This window comes from Argopecten irradians, chromosome 3 (genome assembly GCF_041381155.1).
Source record: "Argopecten irradians isolate NY chromosome 3, Ai_NY, whole genome shotgun sequence".
NCBI lineage: Eukaryota > Metazoa > Mollusca > Bivalvia > Pectinida > Pectinidae > Argopecten > Argopecten irradians.
Window position 1 is genome coordinate 66,021,277 of NC_091136.1, and position 23,252 is coordinate 66,044,528.

Here is a 23,252-nt window from a genome sequence, read left to right on the forward strand (position 1 = left end):
TTTTGTAAGGTGATACAAGACTAGAGTTACTAATACGGTATTCCCCTATAAGTGCCCCTCCCCTCTTATGGGGAAAGAGATGTAGTTATAATTTATATACATACCAACTTTCCTCGGCTGGGATTTGGTTGATCCTGCTGTAGATCCTAAAGCTGACTTCACACTGTACAGAAGGAGATAGAAAAAATAAACATTTTGATATCATAAAAATGATCAATTTTGTATCTAGCACATGTCAATGTTGGGTAAATATTTACTGAAAGGTCAAAGGGTATTCTAATAAGAATAAATATAAGTTTCTTCAAAGGGTATTTGAAAATAAACAATTAAGTTAAAATTCATAATCAATATTTTATTCTTTATTTTTCTTCATTAAAGAATAAAATCTTATTCAAAAACAAAATTACAAGATTGTTATTATATGAGAAGTGATGATAATTCCACATGCCTGCTTAGCTTTATCTTCAAACAAAAGTTTAAAGTCAGGGTTGAACATTTTATTTGTTTTCTTTTATAAAGAATTGCAATAAAAAAGTGAACAAAAGTAAAAAAAAAAGTCACTACAAGAAACTCACAGAATTACAAGTTTTACATCACCATACAAAACATACATGATTGAAAAAAACACATCATATATATACTACTTAATACAGTCAAACCTTGATGCTTTTATGTTCAGGAGACAGACAGAAAAACTAAGCTTCAAATTATTGATGATGGAAAAAGATTGATGTTTGCCTCACCATGACCATGTACCTGGTATTGTAATTAATTGTTACATGTCTTTATCTACTCTAAACCATGACCATATACCTGGTATTGTAATTAATTGTTACATGTCTTTATCTACTCTAAACCATGACCATATACCTGGTATTGTAATTAATTGTTACATGTCTTTATCTACTCTAAACCATGACCATATACCTGGTATTGTAATTAATTGTTACATGTCTTTATCTACTCTAAACCATGACCATATACCTGGTATTGTAATTAATTGTTACATGTCTTTATCTACTCTAAACCATGACCATATACCTGGTATTGTAATTAATTGTTACATGTCTTTATCTACTCTAAACCATGACCATATACCTGGTATTGTAATTAATTGTTACATGTCTGTCTTTATCTACTCTAAACCATGACCATATACCTGGTATTGTAATTAATTTTTACATGTCTTAATCTACTCTAAACCATGACCATATACCTGGTATTGTAATTAATTGTTACTTGTCTTTATCTACTCTAAACCATGACCATATACCTGGTATTGTAATTAATTGTTACATGTCTTTATTTACTCTAAACCATGACCATATACCTGGTATTGTAATTAATTGTTACATGTCTTTATCTACTCTAAACCATGACCATATACCTGGTATTGTAATTAATTGTTACATGTCTTTATCTACTCTAAACCATGACCATATACCTGGTATTGTAATTAATTGTTACATGTCTTTATCTACTCTAAACCATGACCATATACCTGGTATTGTAATTAATTGTTACATGTCTTTATCTACTCTAAACCATGACCATATACCTGGTATTGTAATTAATTGTTACATGTCTTTATCTACTCTAAACCATGACCATATATACCTGGTATTGTAATTAATTGTTACATGTCTTTATCTACTCTAAACCATGACCATATACCTGGTATTGTAATTAATTGTTACATGTCTTTATCTACTCTAAACCATGACCATATACCTGGTATTGTAATTAATTGTTACATGTCTTTATCTACTCTAAACCATGACCATATACCTGGTATTGTAATTAATTGTTACATGTCTTTATCTACTCTAAACCATGACCATATACCTGGTATTGTAATTAATTGTTACATGTCTTTATCTACTCTAAACCATGACCATATACCTGGTATTGTAATTAATTGTTACATGTCTTTATCTACTCTAAACCATGACCATATACCTGGTATTGTAATTAATTGTTACATGTCTTTATCTACTCTAAACCATGACCATATACCTGGTATTGTAATTAATTGTTACATGTCTTTATCTACTCTAAACCATGACCATATACCTGGTATTGTAATTAATTGTTACATGTCTTTATCTACTCTAAACCATGACCATATACCTGGTATTGTAATTAATTGTTACTTGTCTTTATCTACTCTAAACCATGACCATATATACCTGGTATTGTAATTAATTGTTACATGTCTTAATCTACTCTAAACCATGACCATATACCTGGTATTGTAATTAATTGTTACATGTCTTTATCTACTCTAAACCATGACCATATACCTGGTATTGTAATTAATTGTTACATGTCTTTATCTACTCTAAACCATGACCATATACCTGGTATTGTAATTAATTGTTACATGTCTTTATCTACTCTAAACCATGACCATATACCTGGTATTGTAATTAATTGTTACATGTCTTTATCTACTCTAAACCATGACCATATACCTGGTATTGTAATTAATTGTTACATGTCTTTATCTACTCTAAACCATGACCATATACCTGGTATTGTAATTAATTGTTACATGTCTTTATCTACTCTAAACCATGACCATATACCTGGTATTGTAATTAATTGTTACATGTCTTTATCTACTCTAAACCATGACCATATATACCTGGTATTGTAATTAATTGTTACATGTCTTAATCTACTCTAAACCATGACCATATACCTGGTATTGTAATTAATTGTTACATGTCTTTATCTACTCTAAACCATGACCATATACCTGGTATTGTAATTAATTGTTACATGTCTTTATCTACTCTAAACCATGACCATATCAGTACCTGGTATTGTAATTAATTGTTACATGTCTTTATCTACTCTAAACCATGACCATAAACCTGGTATTGTAATTAATTGTTACATGTCTTTATCTACTCTAAACCATGACCATATACCTGGTATTGTAATTAATTGTTACATGTCTTTATCTACTCTAAACCATGACCATATACCTGGTATTGTAATTAATTGTTACATGTCTTTATCTACTCTAAACCATGACCATATACCTGGTATTGTAATTAATTGTTACATGTCTTTATCTACTCTAAACCATGACCATATACCTGGTATTGTAATTAATTGTTACATGTCTTTATCTACTCTAAACCATGACCATATACCTGGTATTGTAATTAATTGTTACATGTCTTTATCTACTCTAAACCATGACCATATACCTGGTATTGTAATTAATTGTTACATGTCTTTATCTACTCTAAACCATGACCATATACCTGGTATTGTAATTAATTGTTACATGTCTTTATCTACTCTAAACCATGACCATATACCTGGTATTGTAATTAATTGTTACATGTCTTTATCTACTCTAAACCATGACCATATACATGGTACCTGGTATTGTAATTAATTGTTACATGTCTTTATCTACTCTAAACCATGACCATATACCTGGTATTGTAATTAATTGTTACATGTCTTTATCTACTCTAAACCATGACCATATACCTGGTATTGTAATTAATTGTTACATGTCTTTATCTACTCTAAACCTAACCTGAGTATCATACCTGTATATGGTATTGTATTAATTGTTACATGTCTTTATCTACTCTAAACCATGACCATATACCTGGTATTGTAATTAATTGTTACTTGTCTTTATCTACTCTAAACCATGACCATATACATGTACCTGGTATTGTAATTAATTGTTACATGTCTTTATCTACTCTAAACCATGACCATATACCTGGTATTGTAATTAATTGTTACATGTCTTTATCTACTCTAAACCATGACCATATACCTGGTATTGTAATTAATTGTTACATGTCTTTATCTACTCTAAACCATGACCATATACCTGGTATTGTAATTAATTGTTACATGTCTTTATCTACTCTAAACCATGACCATATACCTGGTATTGTAATTAATTGTTACATGTCTTTATCTACTCTAAACCATGACCATATACCTGGTATTGTAATTAATTGTTACATGTCTTTATCTACTCTAAACCATGACCATATACCTGGTATTGTAATTAATTGTTACATGTCTTTATCTACTCTAAACCATGACCATATACCTGGTATTGTAATTAATTGTTACTTGTCTTTATCTACTCTAAACCATGACCATATACCTGGTATTGTAATTAATTGTTACATGTCTTTATCTACTCTAAACCATGACCATATACCTGGTATTGTAATTAATTGTTACATGTCTTTATCTACTCTAAACCATGACCATATACCTGGTATTGTAATTAATTGTTACTTGTCTTTATCTACTCTAAACCATGACCATATACCTGGTATTGTAATTAATTGTTACATGTCTTTATCTACTCTAAACCATGACCATATACCTGGTATTGTAATTAATTGTTACATGTCTTTATCTACTCTAAACCATGACCATATACCTGGTATTGTAATTAATTGTTACATGTCTTTATCTACTCTAAACCATGACCATATACCTGGTATTGTAATTAATTGTTACATGTCTTTATCTACTCTAAACCATGACCATATACCTGGTATTGTAATTAATTGTTACATGTCTTTATCTACTCTAAACCATGACCATATACCTGGTATTGTAATTAATTGTTACATGTCTTTATTTACTCTAAACCATGACCATATACCTGGTATTGTAATTAATTGTTACATGTCTTTATCTACTCTAAACACGACAAAATTATATTACAAATTATTTATTGTTCTGGTAAGCTGAATTATAGGCCTAGATGGGACAGAGCAGAAAGTTTGAGACAGCGAGGAAATACACTTATCAAAGTTCTAATCATCATGGTCTGACTGTAAAATAAAATGATTATGAACTAAAACTAATGATATTATGGCATGATTTGAGGCTAATAGGCTGAAAATGAATGATGGTGTGGTCTGATTTCCGACTGAAAATGAATGATTGTGTGGTCTGATTTCCGACTGAAAATGAATGATTTAATGGCATGCCATTGAACTGATGATGAATTCTTTCACAGCATGACTGGACTGAAAATAAATGGTTTTGCAGCATAGTTTCAGACAGAATGGAATGATGTTGCATGATTCAGGACTGAAAATGACTGATTGCTACCTGATTGGAGGGAAAACCAATGTTTTATGGCATGATTTTACACAGAAAATGTATGAATTGGTGAATGAATGACTGACACAGTTATACTTTTTGTGCCCATTTACCTGGCGCCTTCACAGATAGAACAACCTACCAGAAAATATTTATTAACTACATTATAATAAAGATATAATCCTGTGGCATATTCAATGGTCACTTGATCAATATAGAACTGACAAAAGGAACAAAAGGCAACAGTATACCTTCACTTATAACAAGATTGCATCTAACCATTCGTAAAATAATCAATTCATACAAAAACATACAGAAAGTTATCAAATTGATTTGATAGGGTGTTTATTTCTGGCTGGCTATTTGTGAGTTGGAGGTTAGCACTGACTACACATATACCATTACCTCTGTTTCTGTATAGCAGTAGGAACATACACAGGACTCGGCTGAGTAGGAGAGCTCAGATCAGAAAGAGGCTCCGCCTGATTGTCAGGTTTGGAGTCAGTAGGGTTAGCAAAACTTTTTGGAGGTGGAATGGTGCTGGAAAGTAAGACACACTGTGCATTTTACGTGGTGTGACTAAATCCTTATAACATGCTCATCACATTGAGTCCGTCTTTAAATTGGTTTACGCATCCATGACAATGCATATTGGCATCATTTGAAAATGTCTGGTTTTATTTTAATCAAAAGAAATACAAAATTGAAGAAGTGAGAGTAACGAGGTACACAACAATTACTTAATTAGGTATGATATATGTACATTGCTGTACATTTTATATAACTTTGTGGGAATCAAATTTTTTTTATTAAAATTTTGCAATAAAGGTAAAGCAGAAGATTTAACTTCATCACTTAATATCCTCCTCAATCGTATATTGAAAGACATCATATTTCAATTTTTGAATCTGCGAAAATTAATCTCCGAAAAGTTGATGTGAAACAAAAATCATAAAATTAAGTAGCAAGGAAGGAAAGTTGGTGTACAGTATTCAGCAGACCATAAAAATTTGAATCCTAAATCTGATGAAATTACCAATCATCCAATTGATCCATACTTATGTAATCAGAATATCAGCATGTCATCAGAATTGTACATGTATATAATGGTTAGTATTCTACACAGACTACAGTTAGGACTTCAATACAAGGTTAAACTCCTCTACCATGAGAAACAATTCACTTATTTTATATCATCCAATTTCTTGATCTTACAGTGTAACACATTATGTATTTCCTTGATCTACACGGAAGCCATTTGTTACATTGATATGTTACCACTGATACCAGATACATTGATATGTTACCACTGATACCAGATACATTGATATGTTACCACTGATACCAGATACATTGATATGTTACCACTGATACCAGATACATTGATATGTTACCACTGATACCAGATACATTGATATGTTACCACTTATACCAGATACATTGATATGTTACCACTGATACCAGATACATTGATATGTTACCACTGATACCAGATACATTGATATGTTACCACTGATACCAGATACATTGATATGTTACCACTGATACCAGATACATTGATATGTTACCACTGATACCAGATACATTGATATGTTACCACTCTGATACCAGATACATTGATATGTTACCACTGATACCAGATACATTGATATGATATGTTACCACTGACACCAGATACATTGATATGTTACCACTGACACCAGATACATTGATATGTTACCACTGATACCAGATACATTGATATGTTACCACTGATACCAGATACATTGATATGTTACCACTGATACCAGATACATTGATATGTTACCACTGATACCAGATACATTGATATGTTACCACTGATACCAGATACATTGATATGTTACCACTGATACCAGATACATGGTACCTTACTGATGATTACATTTACAGGTTGAAGATAAGAACAAGAGCCCCATGGGCCTTAACGGTCATCTGAGTACCTTGGCAATAATCATATAGGAAATTAATTAGATATAGTGTCATGGTTGCCATCTTCGATTGGGGATCAACCAGAGATGTAACAACACTTCGTTGGGACCATGTCAGGCTCCTTTCATGCAAGTTTCATCCAAATCGCACCGGTAGAACTTGAGAAGAAGTTCAAAATGTGTTTTCAAGATGGCAACTGTGGCGGCCATCTTGGGTTTCAGATCGACCCGAAAAATAAGAACACTTTGTCGGGACCATGTCAGGATCATTTCATGCAAGTTTCAGCCAAATCGCACCGGTAGAACTTGAGAAGAAGTTCAAAATGTGTTTTCAAGATGGCGGCTGTGGCGGCCATCTTGGATTTCGGATCGATCCGAAAAATAACAACACTTTGTCGGGACCATGTCAGGATCATTTCATGCAAGTTTCAGCCAAATCGCACTGGTAGAACTTGAGAAGAAGTTCAAAATGTGTTTTCAAGATGGCGGCTGTGGCGGCCATCTTGGATTTCGGATCGATCCGAAAAATAACAACACTTTGTCGGGACCATGTCAGGATCATTTCATGCAAGTTTCAGCCAAATCGCACTGGTAGAACTTGAGAAGAAGTTCAAAATGTGTTTTCAAGATGGCGGCTGTGGCAGCCATCTTGGATTTCAGATCGACCCGAAAAATAAGAACACTTTGTCGGGACCATGTCAGGATTATTTCATGCAAGTTTCAGCCAAATCACACTGGTAAAACTTGAGAAGAAGTTCAAAATGTGTTTTCAAGATGGCGGCTGTGGCGGCCATCTTGGATTTTGGATCGACCCGAAAAATAACAACACTTTGTCGGGACCATGTCAGGATCATTTCATGCAAGTTTCAGCCAAATCGCACCGGTAGAACTTGAGAAGAAGTTCAAAATGTGTTTTCAAGATGGCGGCTGTGGCGGCCATCTTGGATTTCGGATCGACCCGAAAAATAACAACACTTTGTCGGGACCATGTCAGGATCATTTCATGCAAGTTTCAGCCAAATCGCACCGGTAGAACTTAAGAAGAAGTTCAAAATGTGTTTTCAAGATGGCGGCTGTGGCGGCCATCTTTGATTTTGGATCGACCCGAAAAATAAATACACTTTGTCGGGACCATGTCAGGATCATTTCATGCAAGTTTCAGCCAAATCGCATGGGTAGAACTTGAGAAGAAGTTCAAAATGTGTTTTCAAGATGGCGGCTGTGGCGGCATCTTGGATTTCGGATCGACCCGAAAAATAAGAACACTTTGTCGGGACCATGTCAGGATCATTTCATGCAAGTTTCAGCCAAATCGCACTGGTAGCACTTGAGAAGAAGTTCAAAATGCGTTTTGAAGATGGCGGCTGTGGCGGCCATTTTGGATTTCGGATCAACCCGAAAAATAAGAACATTTTGTCGGGACCATGTCAGGATCATTTCATGTAAGTTTCAGCTCAATGCCACTGGTCAAACTTGAGAAGAAGATTGAAATGTGAAAAGTTTACGGACGGCGCACGGCGGACGGCGCACGGCGCACGACGACGGACGAAGCATGATGACTATCAGATGACCTAAATATAACACAGGCGTCCGATTATAGAACATGAGAGAAATCTGAGGTTAGTATATAGTGACACCACACAAGGAAGCCTACACATAGCACACAGGGACCTACCTCGGAGGGTCTCGCGGAGATAGGGCAGAGGCAAACTGTTTCTCTACATCATCATCTGTATCCTCATCGTCCACGTGGACAGGTTGTCGGCTTTGTGACGTCATGGTCCCCGATAACATATTTCTGTAGGCTGTGGTTTCTGTGTATAAGCATGCAATGTATCAGACTTTTCTGGTCTATATTTAAGCTGTCTTTATGATTTATTAATAGACAGTCACCATTTCATGATATCCCTTTATTCTTACCATAAAATACTCAAAGAAAAGCAAATTCAATTTCATTATGTACGGAAGTGGTATAAGGAATGAATAAAAATCAGGAAATATGTAATTCAAAGTAAAAAATATAACTTAATTTGCAATGAGTTTTGATTTAAACATATAAAAGTTTAGTCCTATGGATGATAATATAATGACCATTCCCGGTACAGATAACATATGTGCTTTACACAAGTTTAACATATATTTACACATACTACAAGTTTATACATTATCACAAATATATAGAAGTCATTATCATTGATATTGATACAGTGTGTTTTCCTTTCATTTATAGTTTTATCCTTAAGATAAACTCTTCCTATAAAGGGTTCTAGTGTTGAATTTTATATGTAACTCTGGGAAATCTCAATTTTATATGTAACTCTGGGAAATCTCAATTTTATATGTAACTCTGGGAAATCTCAATTTCATACTAGTGATACATGAGTAATATACTATTGTATATACCTAATATGAACAGAGCATGCAGGTAAAGTAATTTCATTTTTAAACTTTTGCAGAAACTATTTATACCAAAATTATAGCCAAAGACAACATAATTATATGTGTGAAATTTCATTTGTGATTTACATAATCATACCTGTTATAAGAGAAACTTGAGTTGCTATTTGCATGCTTTACATTTAACTATGTGAAATACATGAAAAATTGATATGTAAAACTGCAGACATTCAGATAAGTTATAAAAATGTGTCAACTATTGGAACTGCAATGCTAGTAAGTGGAGCAAAAGAATTGCAACTACAATGGAGTTTTAAGTTATACAATGATAAACTTGAAGAGAGTTGAGTGTTTGATATTTCAATAAAAAGCATCATGACAATGTGATTAGATGAACATTTAACACAAAGAACAGGTGCATAATGAGGCGCTGACAGGGAGATCAACATCACGAGGATATAACACTTATTTTATCAAAAATTAACGACAAAAGGAAGTGCAGTTATAAGAGGTTGTCAGGTAAAAACAAAGGATACCAAGGGACAACAATACTGATCCACATTAGGGGACCAGGTAATCAATTACTGTTCTACATCAACAGGGTACATTAGGGGACCAGGTAATCAATTACTGTTCCACATAAACAAGGTACATTAGGGGACCAGGTAATCAATTACTGTTCCACATAAACAAGGTACATTAGGGGACCAGGTAATCAATTACTGTTCCACATAAACAAGGTACATTATGGGACCAGGTAATCAATTACTGTTCTACATCAACAAGGTAAATTAGGAGACCAGGTAATCAATTACTGTTCCACATAAACAAGGTAAATTAGGGGACCAGGTAATCAATTACTGTTCCACATAAACAAGGTACATTAGGGGACCAGGTAATCAATTACTGTTCTACATCAACAAGGTAAATTAGGGGACCAGGTAATCAATTACTGTTCCACATAAACAAGGTAAATTAGGGGACCAGGTAATCAATTACTGTTCTACATAAACAAGGTACATTAGGGGACCAGGTAATCAATTACTGTTCCACATAAACAAGGTACATTAGGGGACCAGGTACTCAATTACTGTTCTACATAAACAAGGTACATTAGGGGACCAGGTAATCAATTACTGTTCAACATAAACAAGGTACATTAGGGGACCAGGTACTCAATTACTGTTCTACATAAACAAGGTACATTAGGGGACCAGGTACTCAATTACTGTTCTACATAAACAAGGTACATTAGGGGACCAGGTAATCAATTACTGTTCACATAAACAAGGTACATTAAGGGACCAGGTAATCAATTACTGTTCCACATAAACAAGGTAAATTAGAGGACCAGGTAATCAATTACTGTTCTACATAAACAAGGTAAATTAGGGGACCAGGTAATCAATTACTGTTCTACATAAACAAGGTACATTAGGGGACCTGGTAATCAATTACTGTTCTACATAAACAGGGTAAATTAGGGGATCAGGTAATCAATTACTGTTCCACATAGACAAGGTACATTGGGGGACCAGGTAATCAATAACTGTTCTATATAAACAAGGTACATTAGGGGACCAGGTAATCAATTACTGTTCCACATAAACAAGGTACATTAGGGGACCAGGTAATCAATGACTGTTCCACATAAACAAGGTACATTAGGGGACCAGGTAATCAATTACTGTTCCACATAAACAAGGTACATTAGGGGACCAGGTAATCAATTACTGTTCTACATAAACAAGGTACATTAGGGGACCAGGTAATCAATTACTGTTCTACATAAACAAGGTAAATTAGGGGACCAGGTAATCAATTACTGTTCTACATAAACAAGGTAAATTAGAGGACCAGGTACTCAATTACTGTTCCACATAAACAGGGTAAATTAGGGGACCAGGTAATCAATTACTGTTCCACATAAACAAGGTACATTAGGGGACCAGGTACTCAATTACTGTTCCACATAAACAAGGTTCATTAGGGGACCAGGTAATCAATTACTGTTCTACATAAACAAGGTACATTAGGGGACCAGGTAATCAATTACTGTTCTACATAAACAAGGTAAATTAGGGGACCAGGTAATCAATTACTGTTCTACATAAACAAGGTAAATTAGAGGACCAGGTACTCAATTACTGTTCCACATAAACAGGGTAAATTAGGGGACCAGGTAATCAATTACTGTTCCACATAAACACGGTAAATTAGGGGACCAGGTAATCAATGACTGTTCCACATAAACAAGGTAAATTAGGGGACCAGGTAATCAATGACTGTTCCACATAAACAAGGTAAATTAGGGGACCAGGTAATCAATGACTGTTCCACATAAACAAGGTAAATTAGGGGACCAGGTAATCAATTACTGTTCCACATAAACAAGGTAAATTAGGGGACCAGGTAATCAATTCCTGTTCCACATAAACAAGGTACATTAGGGGACCAGGTAATCAATGACTGTTCCACATAAACAAGGTAAATTAGGGGACCAGGTAATCAATTACTGTTCCACATAAACAAGGTACATTAGGGGACCAGGTAATCAATTACTGTTCTACATAAACAAGGTACATTAGGGGACCAGGTAATAAATTACTGTTCCACATCAACAAGGTACATTAGGGGGCCAGGTATTCATTGACTCTACAGGATAAAATCATTATATTTTACATAAATACTGATTTTCCAATAACATTTTGATATCAGTTTATTTGGGAATGTTTACCATTCCTTGTTTCCCTGTGACATACCATTGAGGGGCACCTTAGGGGCATCTGTAGGGACGCTGGGGGTCAACATGGTGGTCGACTCATCATCACTACCGAACTGTTTATCCACTAAACTGCCAAACTTGAGTGGTGGGACTGTGTTCAGTAAAATGAAAGTGATTAACACAACACAGAACTGGAAAAGAAATCTGACAAAACACATGTAAGTAATGATAGAGCAGTGAAACCTGTCTTCCTGTGAAGTTGTGGTAGGCCTGTACAATCATGTTTTAGAATCCAGGCATTCAGCAGACCAATCCATCATAAACTTCACAGCCTTAGACAGATCACATTGCATGATAAAGACACAGAGAGTAAAAAATATAATAGAAAAGATTAAACTTCATGTCATGGTACAGATTAAAATATCACAGATTCACATCATTATATTTATAGAAATTACAGAAATACATACAGAAACTGATAGATTTAAATCTAATTGAAATTTGTAGCAATGTTTTTGCCAAACTATATAAAACAGTTACACGGATCAATATTCTGTGGTTGGTTTTTCAATCCATATTAAACCAACGATTACTTTTTTTATCACCGGAAGAGTTCCATGCAACCAAGCACAATGTAATGAACATACTAAATATTAAACATTTGGCAAAAACATATCCCGTAACTATGGTGATAAGAGGAAACCACAAACTGTGGAAATCTCACCTGTGTGTCAAAGTAAACATTAAAACAAACATCATACATATATTTTCAAACTTGTTTTTGTCCTAATAAAGTTTATAGTATATAGTTAATGATATTGTGGACTGATTAACGACACTACACTTACTAGCTAGACCTACATTTACTACAATATGTAATGTCTACGCTAGCATATAAAAATGTCAAAATTCAGGATATCATGATAAACAGCCATGCTCAATTAGCTTAAATAATCTGGTATAAAGCAGAAGGACATTTGTAAAAATTGCTGTTATTTAGGAAACGTTGCTGAAGATACCAATTTGTTTTTATACTGAAGTACTGATATTAGAGAATATAAGACTTTGATCATTATAAACCCGTGTATTGGTGTGAAACAGCAGTGAATCATTATCATATTGCTACATAGAAAAGTCTCAATGGTGAAAAACTCCTTGTTAGTAAATCAACATTAAAAATAAAACCCACAAAATGAATCACTTGCTAATGATCAGTGCATACAATAACATTGAGGACGCCGCTTGGTGGAGACCACACTAGACAACACTATGTAAAATTGCTTTATAGAATAATCTGGTTACAGATATAACTCAGATGAGCTGCCTGCTTAGTGGACAAACAAATGCTGGTAGCCAGTAATCTGGTACTGAAATGATGATGTGTTAAGGATGATGAGACAGAGGAAGCTACACATGGTAGAACATGATTACTGACTCCAAACTGATAGCTGCTGATTATACACAGCTGTGGGAGAGCCAAGCATGCTACATACAGACACACCGGTCTGGATGGCATAGCGTTACCTTGGATTTTGCCTTCAGGACCAATAACAACTGAAACACAACAACATGTTGATACACACATACTCTTTTGTCTTATTCATACTTTCAGACACTACAGTCTATACACATATAAAGCATAAAATCATCATTAATTATTCACATCCTGAAAACAATGGGGGTGAATGACTAATACCCGGACATCGGTCAACAGTAGATCATTCCTGACTCGAATCACTTCTCAGAGAATCCTTTCGCGATGGATGTTTTCAGGAACAGCTGATTTAAAGTGAACAGTCGGGCAAAGGAAGGCTAAAGACAGCAAAAACACTGTTGATATATCCAGTATAATTTCTTTTGTGATAAAAAAAATAAAACTTCCCATCAAAATTGCTCTGCAACCAAATACATTGATTGATATTATAGGAATCCTAAAAGTCTGACTGACTATGTCATTGTTCACATTCCCACGCAGCAAAGCGTTCAGAATTTATTTTCAGAACTGTGTTAAATTTACACAGGGCTTTTCCATAATTTCAACAGTCAAAACTGGAGAGTGTAAGCAGAACTTGACCGTCATTTTCATATATATATATAAGGACTTTTGGAAGGCCAAGGAACGCGTTTAGACTGGTTTCAGTGCCCAACTATTCACTTTAACAATATGGTGACAAGTTAATACCACAATTCAAACCTTAAAACATTTTCCTTAACTAATGTTATCATAACATCTAGTTTTCATCCTTTATTTATCTATTTTACTGTATCAGCCCTGCCGTCTCTATGTCACCTCATTCCTTAACTCTACCCATAACATCTAGTCCCATCTTCATTGTCCTAACACCACTCCCATTTTTTTGTTAACTGAAATTTCACTTATCCCATTATTTTACCTTTCCTAGTCCCAAAACCTTGAGCTCCAACCAGACGACTTCTCAAGCTGTATATGTGATCTATGTGATTATTGAACCTCAACACTCCTTGTCGCCTCTCAGCCCTACCCCCTGGTCGCCTCTCAGCCGCATCTCCTTGTTGCCTCTCAGTCGCACCCCCTTGCTGCCTCTCAGCCACAGCCCCCGTTCGCCTCTCAGCCACACCCCTTGGTCGTCTCTCAGCCGCATCCCCTTGTTGCCTCTCAGCCACAGCCCCCGGTCGCCTCTCAGCCCTACCCCCTGGTCGTCTCTCAGCCGCATCCCCTTGTTGCCTCTCAGCCGCACCCCCCGGTCGCCTCTCAGCCCTACCCCCTGGTCGTCTCTCAGCCGCATCCCCTTGTTGCCTCTCAGCCACAGCCCCCGGTCGCCTCTCAGCCACACCCCTTGGTCGCCTCTCAGCCACACACTCTGATCACTTCTCAGCCGCATCCCCTTGTTGCCTCTCAGCCACAGCCCCTGGTCGCCTCTCAGCCACACACTCTGGTCACTTCTCAGCCCCACCCCCTTGTCGCCTCTCAGCCGCACCCCCTGGTCGCCTCTCAGCCGCACCTCGCTCCTCCTGGTCGCCTCTCAGCTGCACCCCCTGGTCGCCTCTCAGCCGCACCCCCTGGTCGCCTCTCAGCCCTACCCCCTGGTCGCTCCTCAGCCACACCTCCTGGTCGCCTCTCAGCCCTACCCCCTGGTCGCTCCTCAGCCACACCTCCTGGTCGCCTCTCAGCCCTACCCCCTGGTCGCTCCTCAGCCACACCTCCTGGTCGCCTCTCAGCCCTACCCCCTGGTCGCTCCTCAGCCACACCTCCTGGTCGCCTCTCAGCCCTACCCCCTGGTCGCTCCTCAGCCACACCCCCTGGTCGCCTCTCAGCCCCACCCCCTTGTCGCCTCTCAGCCCTACCCCCTGGTCGCTCCTCAGCCACACCTCCTGGTCGCCTCTCAGCCCTACCCCCTGGTCGCTCCTCAGCCACACCTCCTGGTCGCCTCTCAGCCCTACCCCCTGGTCGCTCCTCAGCCACACCTCCTGGTCGCCTCTCAGCCCTACCCCCTGGTCGCTCCTCAGCCACACCTCCTGGTCGCCTCTCAGCCCTACCCCCTGGTCGCTCCTCAGCCACACCTCCTGGTCGCCTCTCAGCCCTACCCCCTGGTCGCTCCTCAGCCACACCTCCTGGTCGCCTCTCAGCCCTACCCCCTGGTCGCTCCTCAGCCACACCCCCTGGTCGCCTCTCAGCCCTACCCCCTGGTCGCCTCTCAGCCGCACCTCCTGGTCGCCTCTCAGCTGCACCCCCTGGTCGCCTCTCAGCCGCACCCCCTGGTCGCCTCTCAGCCCTACCCCCTGGTCGCTCCTCAGCCGCACCCCCTTGTCGCCTCTCAGCCGCACCCCCTGGTCGCCTCTCAGCCGCACCCCCTGGTCGCCTAACCATGCCTTACCTGCTCCTCAAGCTATTCATGGTAGCCCAGGGGATAATTGCTGCCCCATCCCTAGTGACCACTCATACCCTGGTCACCCCCTCAGTCCCAACCTACTGGTCGCCCTACCTCCTGGTCTCCCCACCCCCTGGTCGCCCCACCCCCTGGTTGCCCCAACCCCTGGTTGCCCCAACCCCTGGTTGCCCCAACCCCTGGTTGCCCCAACCCCTGGTTGCCCCACCCCTTTGTCGCCCCACCCCCTGCCTTACCTCCACCTAGACTGCTCCTCATACTGTCCATGTTATCCCGAGGGGTTATCGCGTGATCCCCATCAGTCTGTCTGTCCTCGTCAAACTTGTCCAGGAGACGAATCAGAAGATTGTAAGCCTGAAAAAAAAACAATACAATGTAATGCACTGTTTTACATATATCATGATAGTAAGAGTAATATTCAGCCTTCCAATTGATCTTAACACCAGTGTGTGGTCAGCTCTATGGAAGCTAACACTGAACTATAAACAAAGGGCTATCTGTTAAACATTGCCAACAGTCGCTAAAACATGGCTCAGCTTGTATTGAGCGAATACTTAATTCAGAAGCAGACATCATTCTAATGATTTTGTGTTTGATGATCAGTTGTATTTTACCTTATCCTGATATGGAGAGTAGTCAGCCACCATACTGGGGACAAACACAGCGGCTACTTCCTTGGTTACCATGACTTTGTTACGGACGAGTAGGGCGAGGTGATTAAACAAACAGTCCCACAGGGGTTGGGCTGCTTCTTGTAAAGCCATTCTGTGGAGAAATAAACATGTACATGGAAAATTGAATGGCAGAATGTATCCTATCCTCATATTCTGAAGTTCAAAACATTGACAAGTAATCATGATTTTCTTCACTACCTGATCTTCATCTCTGTGATGCTGTCTATACTTCCACTGAGTATAGAGTCTGGGAGGAGGCCCTTGTTGGACACATTCCTCACCACCAGGGGGAGCTGTTCCAATAGTACCATACTGATCTTCTCTGCATCCTGGTCGTACAGCGGGATCCCCTTATTGGCTTTACTACAATGTAGAAACCATATATGTACACCAAGTATTCTTTATGGTTAAAGCATTTTACGACTGATATGACTGAATGTATTGTGGACATGTGTGGTACGGTGTTGGGTATGATAACTTACTGCATGATGTCGCGGCGGTCTGAAGCAGACGGTCGGTGAGATCGATAGTACCCTTCGTGGGATAAGGCATCTGGAAAGTCCTCTTGAACATGGACAATCAGTCGCATCAGTCCATCCAGACTCATATCAGGAGATGGGGTACCAGGACTGCAAAATAAACAATTTATCAGTGATGATAAAGTATATCATACAGATGTTACAACCAGTTAATCATTATTTATATTATTATACCTTGTGTTTATATCAGTGTCTGGGCCATAGTGACCGCCCATCTTTCACAGTGAGTTATCTCCCCTTCCAATTGTACAACAATGACAGACGAAATCTTAAACGGCAATATTTACTCATCATAAATTTAAGTAATATTTACAAACATTTATGAATTGACCACTATTTCCGGTAAAATAAACAATCTATGCTCCTTATGGCAATGTGAAGGTTTATTTACCCTCAGATGTAATATTTCCCTTAGGCATGCAAGTTTTTGGGAAATATTACACCTTCGGGTAAATTAACCTTTATATTACACTGCAACAGGGGCCGTATATCATATAGATGATGTACATTTCTCCATCACACTAACACGGTATGGTTAGATATTCTAACCTTGAGTCGGCTTCTGTCACAGCTGTTTGTATTGGGGGGTCTCGAGGAGTGGCGTCAGGAGAGCTGGGAGGTGACATCTGCTCTTGGCTCACTATCTTTTTCGGTGGTTCTGGTCCTGTCTGACTTGTACTTAAAGGTAGATCATCATCACCAAAATCACTGACTTCATCCTCCCCACCCTCATCACCTGGCTGGGGCTCCATTGGTCCAGACAGGGATTGAGAAACATCTGTTGGAACAAACAGAACAATAACCACATCTTATCTACATAAAACTATGTAAACCTTGGCAAAGCAGACAGAGGAAGATATATGACAACATGTACATTTCGACCAATAAAAAGGATCAATTCTGATAACATTTACTTCTATAGCAACAGATGATTTCAAAAATGGAACAATTGTGTATGACATCACTACAAAATCCTTATAAAGTAGTTTTCTCACATGCAATGCCTCAATGATCACATTATAATTTTAAACTTTAGCTTAACCTAGCTAATTCTGAAGATTGTTTACTGTTCATATGGTAAACCGGTTATTACACATATGGTAAACTGGTTATTACACATATGGTAAACTGGTTATTACACATATGGTAAACTGGTTATTACACATATGGTAAACTGGTTATTACACATATGGTAAACTGGTTATTACACATATGATAAACTGGTTATTACACATATGGTAAACTGGTTATTACACATATGGTAAACCGGTTATTACACATAAACAAAAAGGCCTTGACCTTAAGTTTTCCCCTTACCTGGAGACTCTGGCACTGGTTTGTGTACTTGTTGACCTATCCGAACACTCTGTATAGGCTGGGGATGCTGGACCATTTCCTCCACAACATCATCACTGATGCTAATGTCGGCAACTTGTTCAGACAGTCGCTGAGGAGTTGCTTCCCTTTCCGCGGGGACATGTGTGACCTGTTGATGACCGGTCCTCATCTGACTTTGTTGCTGAGTCATTTCCTGCTCAGCAGGATCTCTCATCACTTGAGATATATTGGCATAGATGGAGGAGGATTTTGGCTTCTGTGTTTAAAATAAACAAAAACAAATTTTAGTTATGAAAATTGTCAATACAGTGGTTATCAATTTCATTGTATATTGGTAACACCGGATTATCAGAATTAATGGATGACATACTTGAGTATACTGGCTATCTCCTCTAAATGGTGTAGATGTCAGCACATGGCCATATGAATCCCTCTCCTCTGGCCCCTCAATCTGCTGGTTGTAAGTCTGTTTGACAGGTGTATGTGTATCTGTATATGCTCGAGGAGGCTCCATAGGAGGTGGTCCCACCCGAGCCTCTGTAGCTGACTGAGGATTAGAGTCACGATAGCCTGCTGGCTGTTGATGAGGGTGGCTGGGCTGTGAGTAGTGTGGAGTGACTCCCTGAGGACTTGCATGAGAGGACTGGGTCTGTTGTCTGTGGTGGAGCACTTGTTCCATCCATAGAGGGTAGGTCTTCTCTATGTATTCCTCATACTGCCTCTGATAATAACAAAAGATCATTTCTGTCATATCATTTCTGATAAAGATAACCTGTGTCCTTATATTGTTTCAGACAATCAAAACATTTACTCCTTTTTGAGTCCTATCTACCGATATATATGTATGATACTGAAAAACATCACTATGTCTCTATCCTGATTCTCTACAGTAAAACTCACCTTAAGTAGTCGTAGTTTCTCTGTTCTGGCCGTCGATGCTGCAAGGAACGTATCAATCCTCTCAAACTCCTGGACAATTCGGTCATTTCTCTCTTGAGCTCTCTTCTGGTCATTACAAATCTTTTTCCAATAACTTTTCAATTTTGCAGCTCTTAGCTTTGCCCTGACATGGAATTTATTAAAATTACTTCATTTATAGATCTATTTCAATAGTGTTTGTTCAAAAAGTTTGATACATCTGAAAAGAGCTTTTTATAAACAATGGTACAATGTTGATGGTCAAAGATATCAAAAATGTGCCTCATGTCCAGTGTTCATTATTATTTCATTTTCTGGGTGTTTTGTTATAATAATGACAGAATATCTAAAACGTATTATATTCAATCAAACTTGGCAATGGTACAGGGAAACAATGGATTAGTTTTGGCAAAATACTATCGTCATTAACAAATCTTTATTTAAATTCACTGGTATTAAGTCGAGAAAAAAGTGGCAGTTCATAAGTGTTAATGTCCAGATGTCTACTCTTGTATTACGCTTGTGCAACGCTTCGCTATCTTGAGTAGATAGAGGGATCAACAAAATTGAAAATCACTTCTATCGGTGGGTCTTCCAATTTAAAAGTGTCTTCCCCCCCCCCCCCCCCTATCTACCATATATGTTTTGCTGGAACGGCCCTAACAAAATATATCTGCATATCCGGATTAGAATCGTAGCCTCTCAACAAAGTTGACTAAAAACCGGAATACTATGAAAATTTGTTTTGTACAGTTTGATCTTAGATCTAGACCTTTCTACAATTTTACTGCCATTTTTGTTTTGTATATCCTCTATCTGGACCAAACAAAAGTTTCCGGTCAAAGGACCAGCTACATGGTAAATATTGTCTGCCTGACTATAAAGTTGCCGGTCACGGGCAGACGGACAGGCGTTAATTTTGAACGCTGCTCATGTCAGAATTACTTAAAGTCAATCAATAATTTAAGATTTTAAGTATATATCATATTACAGTAGATCCAATGAAAAATTAAGGATCCTAGCCTTATTGTAGGTAATACATGTGGGGGAAAAGGGTATAAAATATTAATAAAGGCTGATTTAAAAGAAAGTCTATCTACAGGACCTAAAATTAAAACATTCTAATAGAATAAGTTACAGTGAAATGATTCTATAAAAGATAAATACTGAAAACTGGTTACAATAAATAGATACCATCATATACTATACTGTAGGTAATGTTGTCACCATATCACAAAAGTCATATTTATACATTTTACTGTAGGTAATGTTGTCACCATATCACAAAAGTCATATTTATACATTTTACTGTAGGTAATGTTGTCACCATATCACAAAAGTCATATTTACACATTTTACTGTCTTGTTAACATCAGTATAAAACCTGTTGAGATTTTTGAAAGTGTCAAGAAAATGTCACAAAACATAACTTAGGTGTAATTATTAAACAGCATTGATCTGAATATCTATAATTATGAGATAAAACATTTAAAGAACATGAATAATCTCAGTCGACAGAGGACAAGACTCTGGAGCAAGTGAAACGTGACAAAATAGTTGTGTGCTTGATTAAATAATTGTACATCGTGTGAAGTGGTGGAGATCTGTGTGAGACTTACACTGTTATAGCAGCCCTGAGGGAGCAGCACAATAATTAACACAAAGTTTTATTGACAATGCAATGTTTTTATCAGAATGTCCTCTAAAAGAATTATCTTTAAATAACTTAAGAAGGAATTTTTAATGTAGGACAAAATTTCTGCGAAAAGAATCCTCTATTTTTAAATATTGAAAAACATGGTGAGAGTAATTTCACCCTTATAATACAAAATCAACAATTGCCAATGAAAATTCAAATATGTACTGGCTCTTAGTTTGCAGATGTATACTGCTTGTGGAAACATACATATATATAGTCCAAATTTTTTGACGATCTTTCTATTGACATTATATAATTATGATATTAATCTCTATCAAACTAATAGCCCATTTAATGCTGAATAAATAAAAATTTCCACATCACATATGCCTATTATATTAGAGTGCACCTAAAAATCAGAAAATAACTTCTATCATAATAATTTTATGCTCGCTTTTCAGACAAATGCACTTTCTTTCTTCATAATCCTTGAAATTTTATTTGGAAACTAAAGTATTAAGCAATCAATTTTAATACAATCACAACAGTCAATAACAATAACTACCTCAAACTCTTTTAAAAATATGTATACTAACTACTAATGTAGTCTCGAAGAAATTCAAATCATTGGTATGATTTGTTATATTATATTTATATAACATAGAATTTAACATTTCTATAAAGCAAAACCTTCCAAGTTCTCTATTTATTACCAAATTGATCATTGGGCATTATATATATATATATACTTACAGTCGGTTATCTGTCTTTGCTAGAACTTTTAATTGTTGCTCAAGATTTGCCCGTCTGCTTTCACTAGATAATAAAAGAAAAATATATGAAATACATTTAAATTAATGCACATTGATAATTCATATTCATTTAATATCACAATTTCAAGACACAGGTCCATTTAAGTTTTGGTACAAATATTCATATCTATGTTTTAAACAATAAATAAAATTATACATGTGTGTTGAATGTTGGGTTTTGGACTAGTCTAGGTCGTTCAACAGTGACCATGCATGCAGCCTGCAAGTAGCTAAATCGGTAGAGCATCTAGCTAGTGTTTGGAGATCCCGAGTTCAAATCCTGGTCTGGCCACTACGTTTTCTCCTAGCTCTCCTGTTTCAATAATGGCGACCTTCCTGACCGATGTTTCAAGCACTGAGTGTATGCTTAGCAAAAGGATATACAGTGGGCTCCACCTAATCGCATAACGGTTATTAGAATAATTCGGTTATGTGCATAAAATTCTGCGTCTTGATTTTTTCTTCTTTATCTTTGTTTTTCAACTCCGTGTATTTGCATCAATTTTTATGTGACCTCCAGTTATTCGAATATCTGGGAAATTTTAAAAACAAAATCAAATATTTTTCAATTCTGCAATGTGTTTCAGCAAAATACGCTGATATATGTTTTTATATACTTCGATTTTACTAGAAATCAGTGTGGTTACAGATTAACATTATCGTATGGCTTGTTATTTTATGATATTTGACACTGACACGATTTATATAAGCAGTCGTAGATTATTACTTCAGTATCATCATGGACTCAAACATCTTATTCTAATTAAAGCACTTTGAAGTTTAATCACGATTGTAAGCTCATATTTTACCAGGGCAAATGTACGTAAACTTATCATTAATTAGGTTCAAAATTGATGTGTAAATATTTGCAGACACAATCATGTTAAGTTACATATAGCGTAAACAAGACCTAAAATTGGATCTTTTTTGTTTTTGTTACTTCACGATTAAAATTGATTTAAAACTTTGAAAATTAATACTTGTTGTTCCTTTCTAGTGTAAATCATTTACATATTTATCAAGTAAAGGAATCAATGTCTATTTGCCTGTTCACATGTATGTAGTGGTCAAATGGGGGTGCAAAAGGCCATCTCCAATATCCTATTCAAATTTTAAAGCAAAATCCTCTGTACCACTTTGTCTGTTCATGGATGAAGATTTAGAGAAAGGAATGTAGCGGACCATATCGATCATTGGAGACGGGTCACACTTAATAACGACAACAAACGACAAGAAACGATAACACGTTAAATATAAGGAAAAGTTAGTGACAACACAAG

At 37.1% G+C, this 23,252-nt stretch overlaps 1 protein-coding gene across 4 annotated transcripts in view; it reads right to left on the reverse strand.

Moving 5' to 3' along the window:
- The window catches only part of LOC138319379 (centrosomal protein kizuna-like), a 29,001-nt gene that overhangs the window by 4,648 nt on the left and 1,101 nt on the right, over positions 1 to 23,252 (reverse strand). Inside the window, exons 2-15 of one of the 4 annotated variants that reach the window (XM_069262478.1) lie at positions 21,914 to 21,976; positions 19,504 to 19,666; positions 18,974 to 19,324; positions 18,583 to 18,859; positions 17,815 to 18,043; positions 17,209 to 17,355; positions 16,925 to 17,089; positions 16,667 to 16,817; positions 16,289 to 16,406; positions 13,711 to 13,740; positions 12,224 to 12,337; positions 8,740 to 8,878; positions 5,521 to 5,655; positions 105 to 163 (exon numbers count right to left, since the gene is read on the reverse strand). In XM_069262478.1, coding sequence (XP_069118579.1) covers positions 105 to 163; positions 5,521 to 5,655; positions 8,740 to 8,878; positions 12,224 to 12,337; positions 13,711 to 13,740; positions 16,289 to 16,406; positions 16,667 to 16,817; positions 16,925 to 17,089; positions 17,209 to 17,355; positions 17,815 to 18,043; positions 18,583 to 18,859; positions 18,974 to 19,324; positions 19,504 to 19,666; positions 21,914 to 21,976 — 2,141 coding nt within the window. The remainder of the gene's footprint in view (positions 1 to 104; positions 164 to 5,520; positions 5,656 to 8,739; positions 8,879 to 12,223; positions 12,338 to 13,710; positions 13,741 to 16,288; positions 16,407 to 16,666; positions 16,818 to 16,924; positions 17,090 to 17,208; positions 17,356 to 17,814; positions 18,044 to 18,582; positions 18,860 to 18,973; positions 19,325 to 19,503; positions 19,667 to 21,913; positions 21,977 to 23,252) is intronic. The other 3 variants (XM_069262479.1, XM_069262480.1, XM_069262481.1) reach the window with 3 other exon arrangements.